Source organism: Nicotiana tabacum, chromosome 4 (assembly GCF_000715075.1).
Source record: "Nicotiana tabacum cultivar K326 chromosome 4, ASM71507v2, whole genome shotgun sequence".
Lineage (NCBI taxonomy): Eukaryota > Viridiplantae > Streptophyta > Magnoliopsida > Solanales > Solanaceae > Nicotiana > Nicotiana tabacum.
The window spans coordinates 77,404,885-77,417,840 of NC_134083.1; the positions used below are offsets into that span (position 1 = coordinate 77,404,885).

The 12,956-nt window shown below is 38.8% G+C and overlaps 1 protein-coding gene across 12 annotated transcripts; it reads right to left on the minus strand.

The window, feature by feature from the left end:
• Positions 1-324: 324 nt before the first annotated feature.
• Positions 325-12,382, minus strand: LOC107785243 (uncharacterized). Of its 12 annotated transcripts, none has more exons than XM_075252050.1 (9): positions 12,229-12,382; positions 12,102-12,145; positions 11,764-12,005; positions 6,665-6,816; positions 5,104-5,317; positions 4,303-4,416; positions 4,116-4,194; positions 3,820-3,969; positions 347-3,668 (listed from the first exon to the last, which is right to left on the minus strand). In XM_075252050.1, the coding sequence occupies exons 1-5, from the start codon at positions 12,280-12,282 to the stop codon at positions 5,303-5,305; spliced, it is 507 nt and encodes a 168-aa protein (XP_075108151.1). In that variant the 5' UTR covers positions 12,283-12,382; the 3' UTR covers positions 347-3,668; positions 3,820-3,969; positions 4,116-4,194; positions 4,303-4,416; positions 5,104-5,302. The 12 variants fall into 12 exon arrangements, 6 of the variants coding, with proteins under 6 accessions (XP_016461981.1, XP_075108152.1, XP_016461978.1 ...); XM_075252049.1 differs by having other exon boundaries at positions 354-3,668; positions 5,104-5,475; XM_075252051.1 differs by lacking the exons at positions 5,104-5,317; positions 11,764-12,005 and adding an exon at positions 7,231-7,365 and having other exon boundaries at positions 329-3,668.
• Positions 12,383-12,956: the final 574 nt, after the last annotated feature.

The following is a 12,956-nucleotide window of genomic DNA, read 5'->3' on the forward strand; positions in this document are numbered from 1 at the left end:
CCAAACCACATTGGATTTTTTTTCCCGATTTGACTCGGATTATCGATTTGGTGCGGTTTATTAATTTTCTTTGTACAAGCCGATGAAATAAGGCCATCAAATCGTCCGTTTAATAATGATTTGCTCTAAAATACACCTAACTTTTTGATGATTAGATAGGTAAAGAAGGTAATTAAGGCATTCATGTGACTTCAAGTATATTCATAATCACCCATTTTGAACATTGAGAGCGTGGTAAGAATTTTAAGAATGAGAACAAAAAAGGATTTCAAAGGAGGCCCCATAAATATCATTGCATTTCATGTTATATCATAAATAAAGTTGCTTTAAAGTGAAGATATATCGGAGTGGAAAATCCCACCTCCATCGGTTTCCAAAGTATATAAATAGACAAGCAAATGATTTACACCTTCTAAAGTATGTATAAATAAAAAGGGTGGAAACTAAATTGAAATGTTATTGGGAATCACTACAAATTGACATGCTTAGCTAATGGAAAAGGAAAGGCATCACGATGTTCTTATTTTCCTATTTATAATCATTGCCTGCGAGACACGTATCATCTTTGGGAGGTGATTTTAGTTGTCCTTTTGTCTTTCTCAAAATTTACTCAAACAAGTGATTTTTTCTAGTAAACAGATGAACTTGAGGATGGATAATTAAGTCTAATAGCATGCATAATGGTAGCATTTTCATTTTCATAGATGTGGAAAGACATAATTGCTCAAACCACGAGCCCTATAATCAAGTGAAGCTTTTAGCAGCTATAGTTAGTGGAGAACAAAAAGTGTTCACTGTTTGCATTGCAGGTTGATAAGTTCTTTTCCTAGATATACCTTGTACCATACTTCAATAAAACTTAAAGACTTCTCTGATCTTGGAATAGCACCAGATTTCAGCTTTATGGACAAATCAATAGCAGTTAAAGCTTTTAATTTCACCATAGTGGACTTAAGTAAAAGGTTGGACAAATAATACTACCTAAGGTACATTAGCTCTTAGCATAATATCTCATAAGTATTTTCAGGAAGATTACACCATCAGATCAGCATACCACTATAGGGTTCGAGTGGCCAAACAAATACATAGGACAGATACTAATCCAGTGTCACTCTTGCCATCTAGCCTCTTTAGCAAATCTTAACCCCCCCTCCCTTTCCACCCAAAACCCCCTCCTTGTTTCTCCATTGGTTCCTAATGCTTCTTAGTACTTTGATTTAAGAAATCAAAAGGACACATAATGCCTTAATGGCATCCATCTAATACCTGCAATTTGAAGCAAGGTTGCATGAATTCCATTAAGAAGTCCAACCTATCGAGCAAAACTTCAAAAGAATAATCATGATGTTCACAAAATTTAACTTTGTTCACTTTTTCCTATCGTTTGCATACTTGCCTAAGCGCTAGTCTACTTAATCATCATAAGCTTCATTTCCCACTTTGGCTACTTTATCTGCTCAAGCTTTCAAAGCATATAATCATAAACTCTGCCATTGCAGGTCACTCGTTGAGTTGTTCCCTTTTTTTGGTTCTCCACGACTTGAATTTCATCATACTTGGGTTCCTTTGGGATCGGACCAATGTATTCCCCTTTCTTATCTATTTGACCATGTTTCACTGTTATATGAGGATCAGAACGAGAATTTATCTACAAATGGAACCAAATAAAGTATCTGGACACAGTCCGCGCAATGATAAAAGTTGATGAGAACAATGAAAATCTATACAGGATGACCCTAAATGTACATATGCAGCATCCTATTATACTGAACAGAACACTTTTAGGTCATAAATAAACTATAGTAAAGCCTATGAACATGTTTTAATTTTAAACATAAAACTTATTCCGTTATCGTACACACTAATCACACCTTAGATGCCACCTTAATATTGCTACATAAAGCACAGCTTGATACCGAAAATACAAAGGAAAAATAATGCAACAAGACCACCACGTAGTAACAAGCATTCTTAGTACCACTTTGTTAGTTCTACAATTCAACAATTGTCCAAAAAGAAATGCATGAAAGCAGAAGCACTAGATAGTTGATACCTCTTTGCCCCTGCATCATTTAGGTGAGAATGGTATACGTGTCATGTGCGAGAGCAAATGGGAGATGAAGAATAGATTGCATAAGATACTTGTACCTCAAAAAGATTAAAACTGAATTTTGGTATTAAAAAAATATGTTTAGAACAAAGTGCCTGTCAGTGAAGCATGACTACACAATACCCTAAACAAATTACTACTATATATTTACTTGATGGGTCTTGCAGTCAGGTGCAAAGAGAACACCAAACTCAACATCAGCCCACATTAGGAGATTTGACATGAATTGATAGTAAACTAAAGAGTTAACGGCTAATCTTCTTAAATATCTTTTAAATGGGTTAAGTCATTAATAATTTACTGTCATTCTTGTTTAAATTGGAGAATCTACATCCTTCTGAACTTCTGGGGTTCTGCGTGATAAGAATGTGCCACCAAGACTTAAGGGCAAGTTCTACAGAGTAGTGGTTAGACCGACTATGTTGTATGGAGCAAAGTGTTGGCCCGTCAAGAAGTCTCATGTCCAGAAGATGAAGGTAGTTGAAATGAGGATATTGAGATGGATGTGTGAGCATACCAGAAAAGACAAAATTAGGAACGAAGTTATTAGGGAAAAGGCGGGTGTTGCCTCGGTGGAGGACAAATTGTGGGAATCGAGGCTGAGATATTTCAGGCAGGTGCAGAGGAGAGACATAAATGCCCCAGTCAGGAGGTGTGAGGGGTTGTGCATGACGGGCCTTAGGAAGGGTAGGGGTAAGCTTAAAAAGTATTGGGGTGAGGTGATTAGGTAGGACATGTTATTGCTCCAACTTACGGAAGACATGACCCTCAATAGAAAAGGGTGCAGATTGAGAATTAGGGTGGAAGGATGACAGGTATTCGCTAGTGTCTCTTAGTATTACCAGTAGTACTAGTACTATTTTTGTATTTCTCTTATTCCTGGTTCTATTTTGTTACATGTTGTGCCATTTGCCCCTATTGCATTGTTGTTGTTACTGTTTGTTACTCTATTTTCACTGTCCCTTGAGTCGAGGGTCTATCGGAAACAACCTCTCTACCTTCACAAGGTAGGGGTAAGGTCTGCGTACACATTACCCTTCACATACCCCACACCTATGGGATTACACTGGGTTTGTTATTGTTGTTGTACATCCTTCTGAATTGGAGAAGGGCCTAATCATCAATCTGAATAACTATATCACGGATCCCAGCATCACTTAAATTTTCCATGGAACCAAATGAGTCACAAACCTGCTTGCAGCAAATCTTAAAGCTAAAATAGAAGGAAAATGAACCAGTTAATAAAACATCAGAAGAAGAGAAATTTCCCCATACCCAGTAAAACTTGACTTCTATTTGCAATCAAACAATGATTATAAGCATTAACGAGTTGAATACCATCTCCGTTTAAAGAATAAATGCTAATCATGCTTTAGCTAAACTCACGGTTTTACCAGCACACAGAGGTACCATGTCAAAGCGAACCTCAAGATAAAGCATCCATAAGTCTGAGAATTGATGGCAGGGTAAATTGATCTCGCTAGAGTGACTTTATTCTTCAGTCAGCATGCCCCGGAAAAGTATGATTTTGTTGATAAAGCTCCTTTTGTAATGATAGCTGATGATCAAGATAAAACTATCAGACACTTCAAGATCTCATGCACGGAAAAGGATAAGAGGAAGTCTATTTAGCGAGGCAAGATAGTTGTGCGTATGGCATCAATCCAGTTCAGCAGTCACAGACATAAAGTTTTTAAGCCTCTACTTACATAATAAAGGCTGCTACAGCGAAAGAGGTTATTCCCACGGACAAGTGTTCCAAAAATATCTTTTTCCGAGATTAGAGTGATGAGTCCACAAAGAAGAAGAATGGTCCAACTAGAAGGCAGGCACCCATCAAAAGAAAATGAGGGTGAATCCTGAGAAACAATCCATAAAATAATCATGGTCTGCATCCGAGGAATATTTGACTTCTCCAATCCTTAAAACTTCTACATTCCATGAACACCAACAAAAATTCTACACTTTCATGCCGCAAAGCACAGTAAGTTTCACAAGCATATACCTGGAAATAGCTCCTGATGAATAGTGTGGAGTAAATGATCCTAAATGTCATATCTCTCTATCAGTCAAGGAACATGAGGCTGCAACAACATTATCTACACTGTTATAAGCTCAATTTGCAAATGTAATGCATTATGATGTATGAAAATAAGTCTGGCGAAGCAACTAGAATCAGTTTCACTACTCACATAACCATGCTCCATTTAGCTAGTTCCTCAACATACTGGCAGTGCTTTTGAAACTAGTTCTTTAAGATGAAAGCTTGTACTAATGAAATACCGCTGACAGATGAAACCAAAGACCTACATATGATATATGGAATTTTCAAGAAAATTACTCCACAGAGTTATAAGACCGGTTTTATTGTTTGCACAGTAGAGGAGAGGGCCTTATTGAACCAAAATCTAAAGCACAAACAATGATCACGATTTCTTCTAATTTTTTAAGAAAAGAAAAGTACATGAAAACTCTGGCAATAAACAAATCCTAACACTAAAAGATATCATGAGGATACTTAAGGAATTTGTCAAATCAACCGAATTGCACCAGCTGAACGTATTAGACTGACACTCATCACTAGGTAAATAACTGAGAAAACAAGCAAGAAATCATTTGAGCGCTTGAGTTGGTTCTCATTTGCAATGGCATGCAGAAATGCTTTAGGCCTTCCTGCGCCAAAGTCAAAGCATCAAACTCAGAGAGTTTCCAGTAGTAAGGCTGGCACAATTACTAAAAACTTTAGTTCGTCTGGGCAAATCCTAATAAGCATTACCCACAATGCTGTAGAATGAAACCCATAAAAGCTCAGTGGTATAATCTTCCAGACAAATACTTGATTCAGAGAACCCAGCTATTTGAAATAAAATAAAGAACTTTCTGAAAGTTATTCAAAAGGCAAAAAGAGATTTCTTAGACTATCAAGTCGGTAACATCATTTTTGAACAGTATGATTTGGAACCCCAATAATTAGAAACCAAAAAGGCCCTTACATAACGCGGCAGCTGCAGCAGCATGTGTTGCAAGGACGTCCAGACAGTTTCTTGATTGGCAGGGGTTCAGAATCCAAGTTAGACGGGGGTTCGGGAATTGGAAGCTTCCTTCTTTAGATATACAGGAACTTGCAGCATTATAATTGACATCTCCTAATTGTCCTTCAGAGAACGAAGAATTTGCCTCATCCTGATCGGTCTACAAATCCTTAAGCTTAAGAACACAAGCACAAAAGGTGTCTTGTCATTACAAGTGACCAAAATCCATTCCCATTTGATGAGTTGCTAGGTAAGGCATGGGCTTGGCTTCAGAAGCTAGCCCCTTCCAAACAGGCTCACCAAGCTATTAAAGCTTTGTCCAGATGCAAGCCCCTATGGGAAAGTGAGCTTCATTCAATAAAAATGTACATGACTAGAACTCTCCATGTACTATACAAGATGTACTTGAAACAAAGAGATGTTTGCTAAGAATCCTATTTCCCCCAAAATGTTTAACAGATTAACTCATCAATTGAAAACTGGGTGACAAGGTTAGCACATTAGCCTAGACATACACAACAAATACAGATAGTCAAACAAACTGAGCTGGAGTTTAGAGCTAAAAGCATGCTTCTCAAACATTTATCAGAAAATTCAAGTGAATTCCCTTGTTTGGGTAGCTGCAGCATCATTCTCAGAATTTTAACGAACATGTAGAGTCAGTCTTTTATCAAGAAGTTTCTGACATGGGGCAGTGGGGGGTGGAGAGAGTTAAATCATAAAAGTCGATCACAACGAAATAGCAGCCAAAGATTGCGATTTGCAACCTTCACAATATGTTCGCTATCGAGAAAATAGCTCTATTAGAAGATCATATCTGACCTACATTATTATCATTTATGATTTAAGCTTCAAGGATCATAAAATACTTCATCTTTTACAATGATAACTATGTTATCTAATCTCTTCAATTTTTTGCAGATCAAAGGTGCTCCGAACTGTTAACCTAAAGCTTTATGCATCAAGGTAAAATAGGCATTAAATTGGCTTCAGTCCATGTGCTAGGCCTTAGGCTGTTCAGAGGAAAGCCTAATATTATTAGCAGAGATGGTTTAGAAACTGAAGTTGTTTAGCTTAAGCCTGACAGTCAATCTAAAGGATGTTGCTCAACATTTCCTAGGATTCAACAGGCTTGTCCTGGCATCAGAACTCGGAAAAAATCAAATAACATGAACCCAGCAAGTGAAGGAAGAGAGGACTATTGCTTTTGGTGTTTTCCAGAATGGAAGGCAAGGCATCCAAGAACATTCAAGGGGAAGTAGGAGATGGAGAAAATCGAGGAAGCATACAACGGTCGTTTCATCCTTTGTAAAAACCTGTAGCTAAGTCAGCCAAAAAACCAATTGCGACAAGAGATAAAATCAAGCTACAGTAAGTCACAGTCACTAATTTTGAGGTACAGAAAACAATTTAAGAAAATTCTTCGTGTTCAAATAAAAATTACTCCATTCAAGTCGACCTTTTAACATTAATATACATGAAGATAAAGAGCAAACTAAAAAACAGTAGAAAATTTAGTTACCATGTCAGGTAGCTTTACAAAGAGGAAGTAGATAGTTAAGCAATGTGAAAGGGTAGCTGCAGTTTCAACTATCAGCCGCGATTTGAGGAGAAGTAGATTCTGAGACAAGATGTAAAAGGGTGCTGCTAGTAGCTCCAGTATACAAGCAAAGCCTGCTCAATAGGAAAAATACAATAATAAAGGACACGAAAAATAATACCAACTCATCAAACTTCCAACTAGAAAAAGTTATTTGCTGAACAAAAGAACGTAAATGCCCAATAAGCCACTATTTTGGTTTCACGGAGTGATCAAGTCCAACATTCACTATTCTAAAGTCCCACACCTTCACCCTGATGTAGGTAGAACAAAGAATTTAAAACCAGCCAACGTTATATTATTGTCACATTGAAGCCAAAGACATACAGATACAGCCAATGTTCATAGCAATGGGCCCTCTTCGAAAGTCAAAATCAGATGCACCCGTAGAATACTGCGTTCTCCTACGTCAAGTTGATAACCAGCTTGCAAGAATGTGCACATGACACAATAGTTTAAAAGGTTTGTACATCAAAGTTAAAGCTTACCATTTATCCATGTGCATATTGCGTACAGTAACTTAGTTCCTGCTACCACATAACAAGAAGACATCCTACAAGTTTGACAACTACTCCGAACCGGAAGGCCATCCAAGCTACTCAAGGGTTTTGCAGCATTCTTTCCTTGAAGATCCATCATTGCAAGGCAATAAGAGTGACATCTTTAAACTTCAAAGCGATGACGAAAGATGTTTTTATGTAAGGATACCACCTACCTAAGACATAGATAAAGCCAGAAACAGATATATGACAACTTGGTCTTAAGTACTTTTCTTCGTGGATCAAGACAATCTTAAATCAGATAAACTACATTCTATATTCGCTACTTGGGGGCTGGTCTGCTCTTTGTTGTTCGAGTTCTCAGCAATGTGATCTTCACTTTATACTAGACAATCAAGATTTGGTTTCCTAATATATTCTATTAACATTACCCTTTTGTAGCACACAATTGTTTAAGATTTTAAGATCTTGAACAACTAAGATTTTAGACAAGAGTGGGTTGCTCTAGTGGTGAGCACCCTCCACTTCCAACCAAGAAGTTGTGAGTTTGAGTCACACCAAGAGCAAGGTGGGGAGTTCTTGGAGGGAGGAAGCCGAGGGACTATCGGAAACAGCTTCTCTACCCCAGGGTAGGGGTAAGGTCTGCGTACACACTACCCCTCCCCAGACCCCACTAGTGGTATTATACTGGGTTGTTATTGTTGTTGTTGTTGAACACCTAACATATCCTCATTTCTTACCCAAGATGTCTTCAAAATCTTCACAAAATTTAAGTTCTCTAAGAAATAAAAAGCTCTGGTCCGGAGGCTAGTTTTGATGCAATTTCAATGTGAAAATCAAGCATGATTAAAGTCTTAAGAACAAAACTTCATTCTTTTATACTTTGACAGATATTTGATTGGCATTATGTTGATCACATTATAAAAAATTTCGTAATTTCATCAGAAGAATGGTGTCAAAAGAAGAACTTACTTACTAGGTCATGCAACCTCAAACAACAACAACAACAACAACAACCCAGTAAAATCTCACTAATGGGGTCTGAGGAGGGTAGTGTGTACGCAGGCCTTACCCTTACCCCGAAGGAGTAGAGAGGTTATTTCCGAAAGACCCTCGGCTCAAAAAAAAAAAAAGACAAAAGGACAAAAAGGAGACAATATTAGTATCACAACAACAATCATAGGATAAATAGAAACACCATGAATTCCAGAAAAGGATGCAAAACAAAGGGAGATAATATTAGTAAATATTAGTATGACCACAACAATCATAAGAAAAATAGGAACACCATGAAATCTAGAAGAAAGATGCAAAGCAAAAGCGATAGCTAGTAAATAGGACATGCACTGAAAAGCGAAATAGTAAGCCACAACATTGCCACTAGCTATCTTAGACAAAAACCCTACATGGCTAGTCCCACAATGGTACGAAGTAAGGCACGACTCAACTACCTCCTAACCTACAACCCTAATACTCGACTTCCACATCTTCCTATCTAGTGTCATGTCCTCGGAAATCTGGAGTCTCGCCATATCCTGTCTGATCACCTCTCCCCAATACTTCTTAGGCCGCCCTCTACATCTTCTCGTGCCCTCCACAACCAGCTGCTCACACCTCCGTACCGGAGCATCTAGGCTTCTCCTCTGAACATGTCCGAACCATCTAAGCCTCGCTTCCCGCATCTTGTCATCAATGGGAGCCACATGCACCTTCTCCCGAATATCATCATTCCTAATCTTATCTATCCTAGTGTGCCCGCACATCCACCGCAACCAGTGTTGTGAAGAGCGTGAAGCGAGAAAAAGCGACAATCCCCATTTCGCTTAAAGCGAGAAGCGAAGCGCTCGCTTTTTTGAAGTGAAGCGGAATTTTAAAAAAAAAATTAAAATAAATACTGCATAGACAACACATGTAATTGTAATCAAATGTTCAATACTTCAATGTGAAAACTAAATAGTAGCATCAATTAAAGCACAAAATGAGCATCCTATTCTTCTACAAGATTGTCAAATTATTGTATTCCATTATCATTATTATATTGCTCGTCAACTTCTTCAACTTCTTCGCCATTAAAAGAACAACTACATAGCACATAAGAAAGACAATAAGAACTAACAATAAAGGATATAAAAATTAGAGGTAAAATAAAAAAAACTGGGCAGAGGAGAAAAAAAAAAACTGGACAGTAAACTGGGCAATTTTTTCTTTCACTGTTTAAAAATTGGCATCGATTCTGAGAAAGAACCGAAGGTAAAAAAAAAATTCGCCAGCATTTCGCTGCTTTTTAGACGTTTAAACAGTGAAAGAAAAAGAAAAAGAAAAAGAAGAAGAAGAAGAAGGAGAAGAAGGAGAAGAAAAATCAGAACATACCTGTTGTTTGAACTTGAAGTTGATGCTTTCAGTCGATGAAGAAGAAGAAGTCGACTAGTGTCTTTAAAACCCTAGTCTCATTGCATTTGTTAGTTTAATGAAAGACCAGACCTCGTTTTTAATAAAATAGGGCTGGGTCTGTTTTAAAACACAGAAGCGGTCGCTTCTTCGCATCGCATCGCTTTCCCGCTTCTCGCTTTTTAGTGGGAAGCGGTCGCTTTTCTACACCTCAGTCGCTTCAGCAGGGTGAAGCGTGCAGCTTCTCGCTTCGCTTCGCTTCTCGCTTAAAGCGAGGAAGCGGGCGCTTTTTTAAACACTGACCGCAACATCCTCATTTCTGCTACTTTTCATCTTCTGGATATGTGAGTTCTTAACGGGCCAACACTCAACCCCATACATCATAGCCGGTCTAACCACCGCTTTATAAAACTTACCTTTGAGTATCGGTGGCACTCTCTTGTCACACAGGACTCAAGATGCTAACCTCCACTTCATCCATCCTACCCTAATACGGTGTGTGACATCCTCGTTGATCTCCCCTCCCCCCTGGATAACCGAACCAAGGTACTTGAAGTTGCCTCTTCTCGGGATGACCTACGAATCAAGCCTCACATCCACGCCCACTTCCCCTGGCTCAGCGCTGAACTTACACTCCTGCGCCTCCGTCTTCGTCCTGCTCAGCTTGAAACCCTTAGACTCAAGAGCCTGTCTCCAAACCTCCAGCCTCTCGTTAACACCAGCTCGCGACTCATCAATCAGAACTATGTCATCGGCGAATAGCATGCACCATGGCACATCCCCTTGAATATGGTGTGTTAACGCGTCCATCACCAGGGCGAATAAGAACGGACTGAGCGCAGAACCTTGGTGTAACCCCATTACAACCGGAAAATGCTCAGAGTCGCCTCCTACTGTCCTAACCCGAGTCTTAGCCCCATCATACATGTCCTTAATCGCCATAATGTAAGGAACCGACACACCTTTTGCCTCCAGGCATCTCCAGAGAATTTCTCTAGGAACCTTGTCATACGCTTTCTCTAGGTCAATAAACACCATGTGCAGATCCTTCTTCCTCTCTCTGTATAGTTCCACCAACCTTCTAACAAGGTGTATAGCTTCTGTAGTCGAACGACCCGGCATGAACCCGAACTGGTTGTCGGATACAGACACTGTCATCCTCACCCTCGCTTCAACCACCCTCTCCCACACTTTCATGGTATGACTCAGTAATTTGATACCCCTATAATTGTTACAACTCTGGATATCACCTTTGTTCTTATACAATGGAACCACCGTACTCCACCTCCAATCATCCGGCATCCTCTTCCCCTTAAAAATAATATTAAACAACCTAGTCAACCACTCCAACCTCAAAAAAAGAATTTATAATTACTACATGAAAGAAACAGTAAATCTACATTGACGGATAAAAAGAAGCTTTAAAACATGAAATTAAAAAGAAGAAAGGGAGTAAAAGTGGCTTGACAGTAACCATTCAAAAGCACGACAGAATATCAGTCCTCATACAAACTTTGACTAAGAATGAGCACACAAGTAATGAACAGGTGAAATTGTACAGCATACAACTGCATATTGTGCAAAAGCAATGTTAAAAAAATTTCTTATAGTCTTAGTAAAGTTAGCATTCCCCGTGAATCAAATTACCATCAAAACACTTAGTAATTCTAATTAAACATTAATTTAGCGTCTTTCTAACTATCTATCATACTGATACATACTGCAGCTGTCAGAATATATTGTGAATTTCTTTTCTTATTCCCTGCGCTAATCATGGGGAGCCAATCAAAGTGGAAGGAAGAAGTAGAAGGGATAAGGCGAAGAAATTGGGGAGGCGACTGGGGTTGCTGAAGCTCAAAAGTGATTGCTTAATGCAGCTAAAATTCATACTAACTAAATTACGGCCAACCAGTAGTATCCAGAGGCGGATTCAGGATCTAAACTTTATGAGTTCAACCTTTAAGGTTCTTAGCAATGAAATCATAGCAAGATGAAATAAGATCGAATCCAAGAATGCAGTCAAACTCTAGGTAGTAATAGCCATCTATGAATAAAAGATAACATACTAACACAAATGCTAGCGACAAAGAGAAACCTTCGACTACCTACTAACCTTCTACCCTAATCATTTACCTTCACACCCTCCTGTCCAGGGACATGTCCTCAGTCTGCTCCAGCTGCGCAATGTCCCGCCTAATAAGCTCTCTCCAAGACTTGTTAGGCCTACCTCTACCCTCCTGCTCCCCACCGAGGCTAACCGCTCACACCGACCATGTGACAATAACATGCTAGTCTCTTTACTATGGACATCTACTAAGGCCCCACCCAAATGAAGAGCTGAAGTGTTCAGGGGGGAAAACCTTGTAATAATACCGCTAGCATGAAATGTGAAGGAGAAATTACATTGATAAGCAGAAGAAAACAAATGCAAATCCCAATAAAGGCAAAAAAAAAAAATCATTAATACAAACCTTGGTTGACAGAGGTAGCAGGTACCCCTAGAGGTGACCACAAACTGAATCAGACACAACACAGTGGTTATCAAGAAAACAAACAAATGCAAAGCTTGAAAAAGGAGAGGGATCAATCAGAAATTACGGCATAGTGTTCCTCAGTCAGGTGTCGAGCGATCGGACGATCCAAGAGTTGCATACGAACGGAATGCCCCTTGATAGGAACTGAGTAACACTACGTACCAAAAACACGAAACTAAATGAATATGAGGAAAAAGGGAAAATATGTTGCAAAAGAGGGGAAGCCGAATATGGGGATTTTGACTAAAGTCAAATTAGAGAAGCTATTAAGTCTTTAAGGGTCTACAAGTTTAGTTATTGTCATTTGAATCCTATTAATTTTTTATTTATCTATTTCAGTATTTAGGTTTATTTCCGAGAATTGCAGAGGTGTCCCTTTTTATTCGTTGTAATAGTAAAAATACAACTACAACAACAATAACAATAATAATAAACCCACTGAATTCCCATAAGTGAGAACTAGGGAGGTTAAGATGTATGCAACATTACCCATACCCTGGAAGAACAGAGAAGTTATTTCCGATAGACCCTCGGCTAAAGAAAGGACAAAAAAAAGTAATGGCAACAAGTAGTAACAACAACAAGATAAAAAGAAGGTTGAAGCCAAGATAGCAATTATGCGAGCAATCTAAGAATAAAAAGATATCATACTAACACTAATGCTATAGAACTGAGGAAGACAAAAGGAAAGTGCATGACTATCTACTAACCTTCTACCCGTAATCCTCGACCTTCACACCCTCTTATCAAGGGTCACGTCCTCAGTAAGCTCCAAGTGTGTCATGTCCCGCC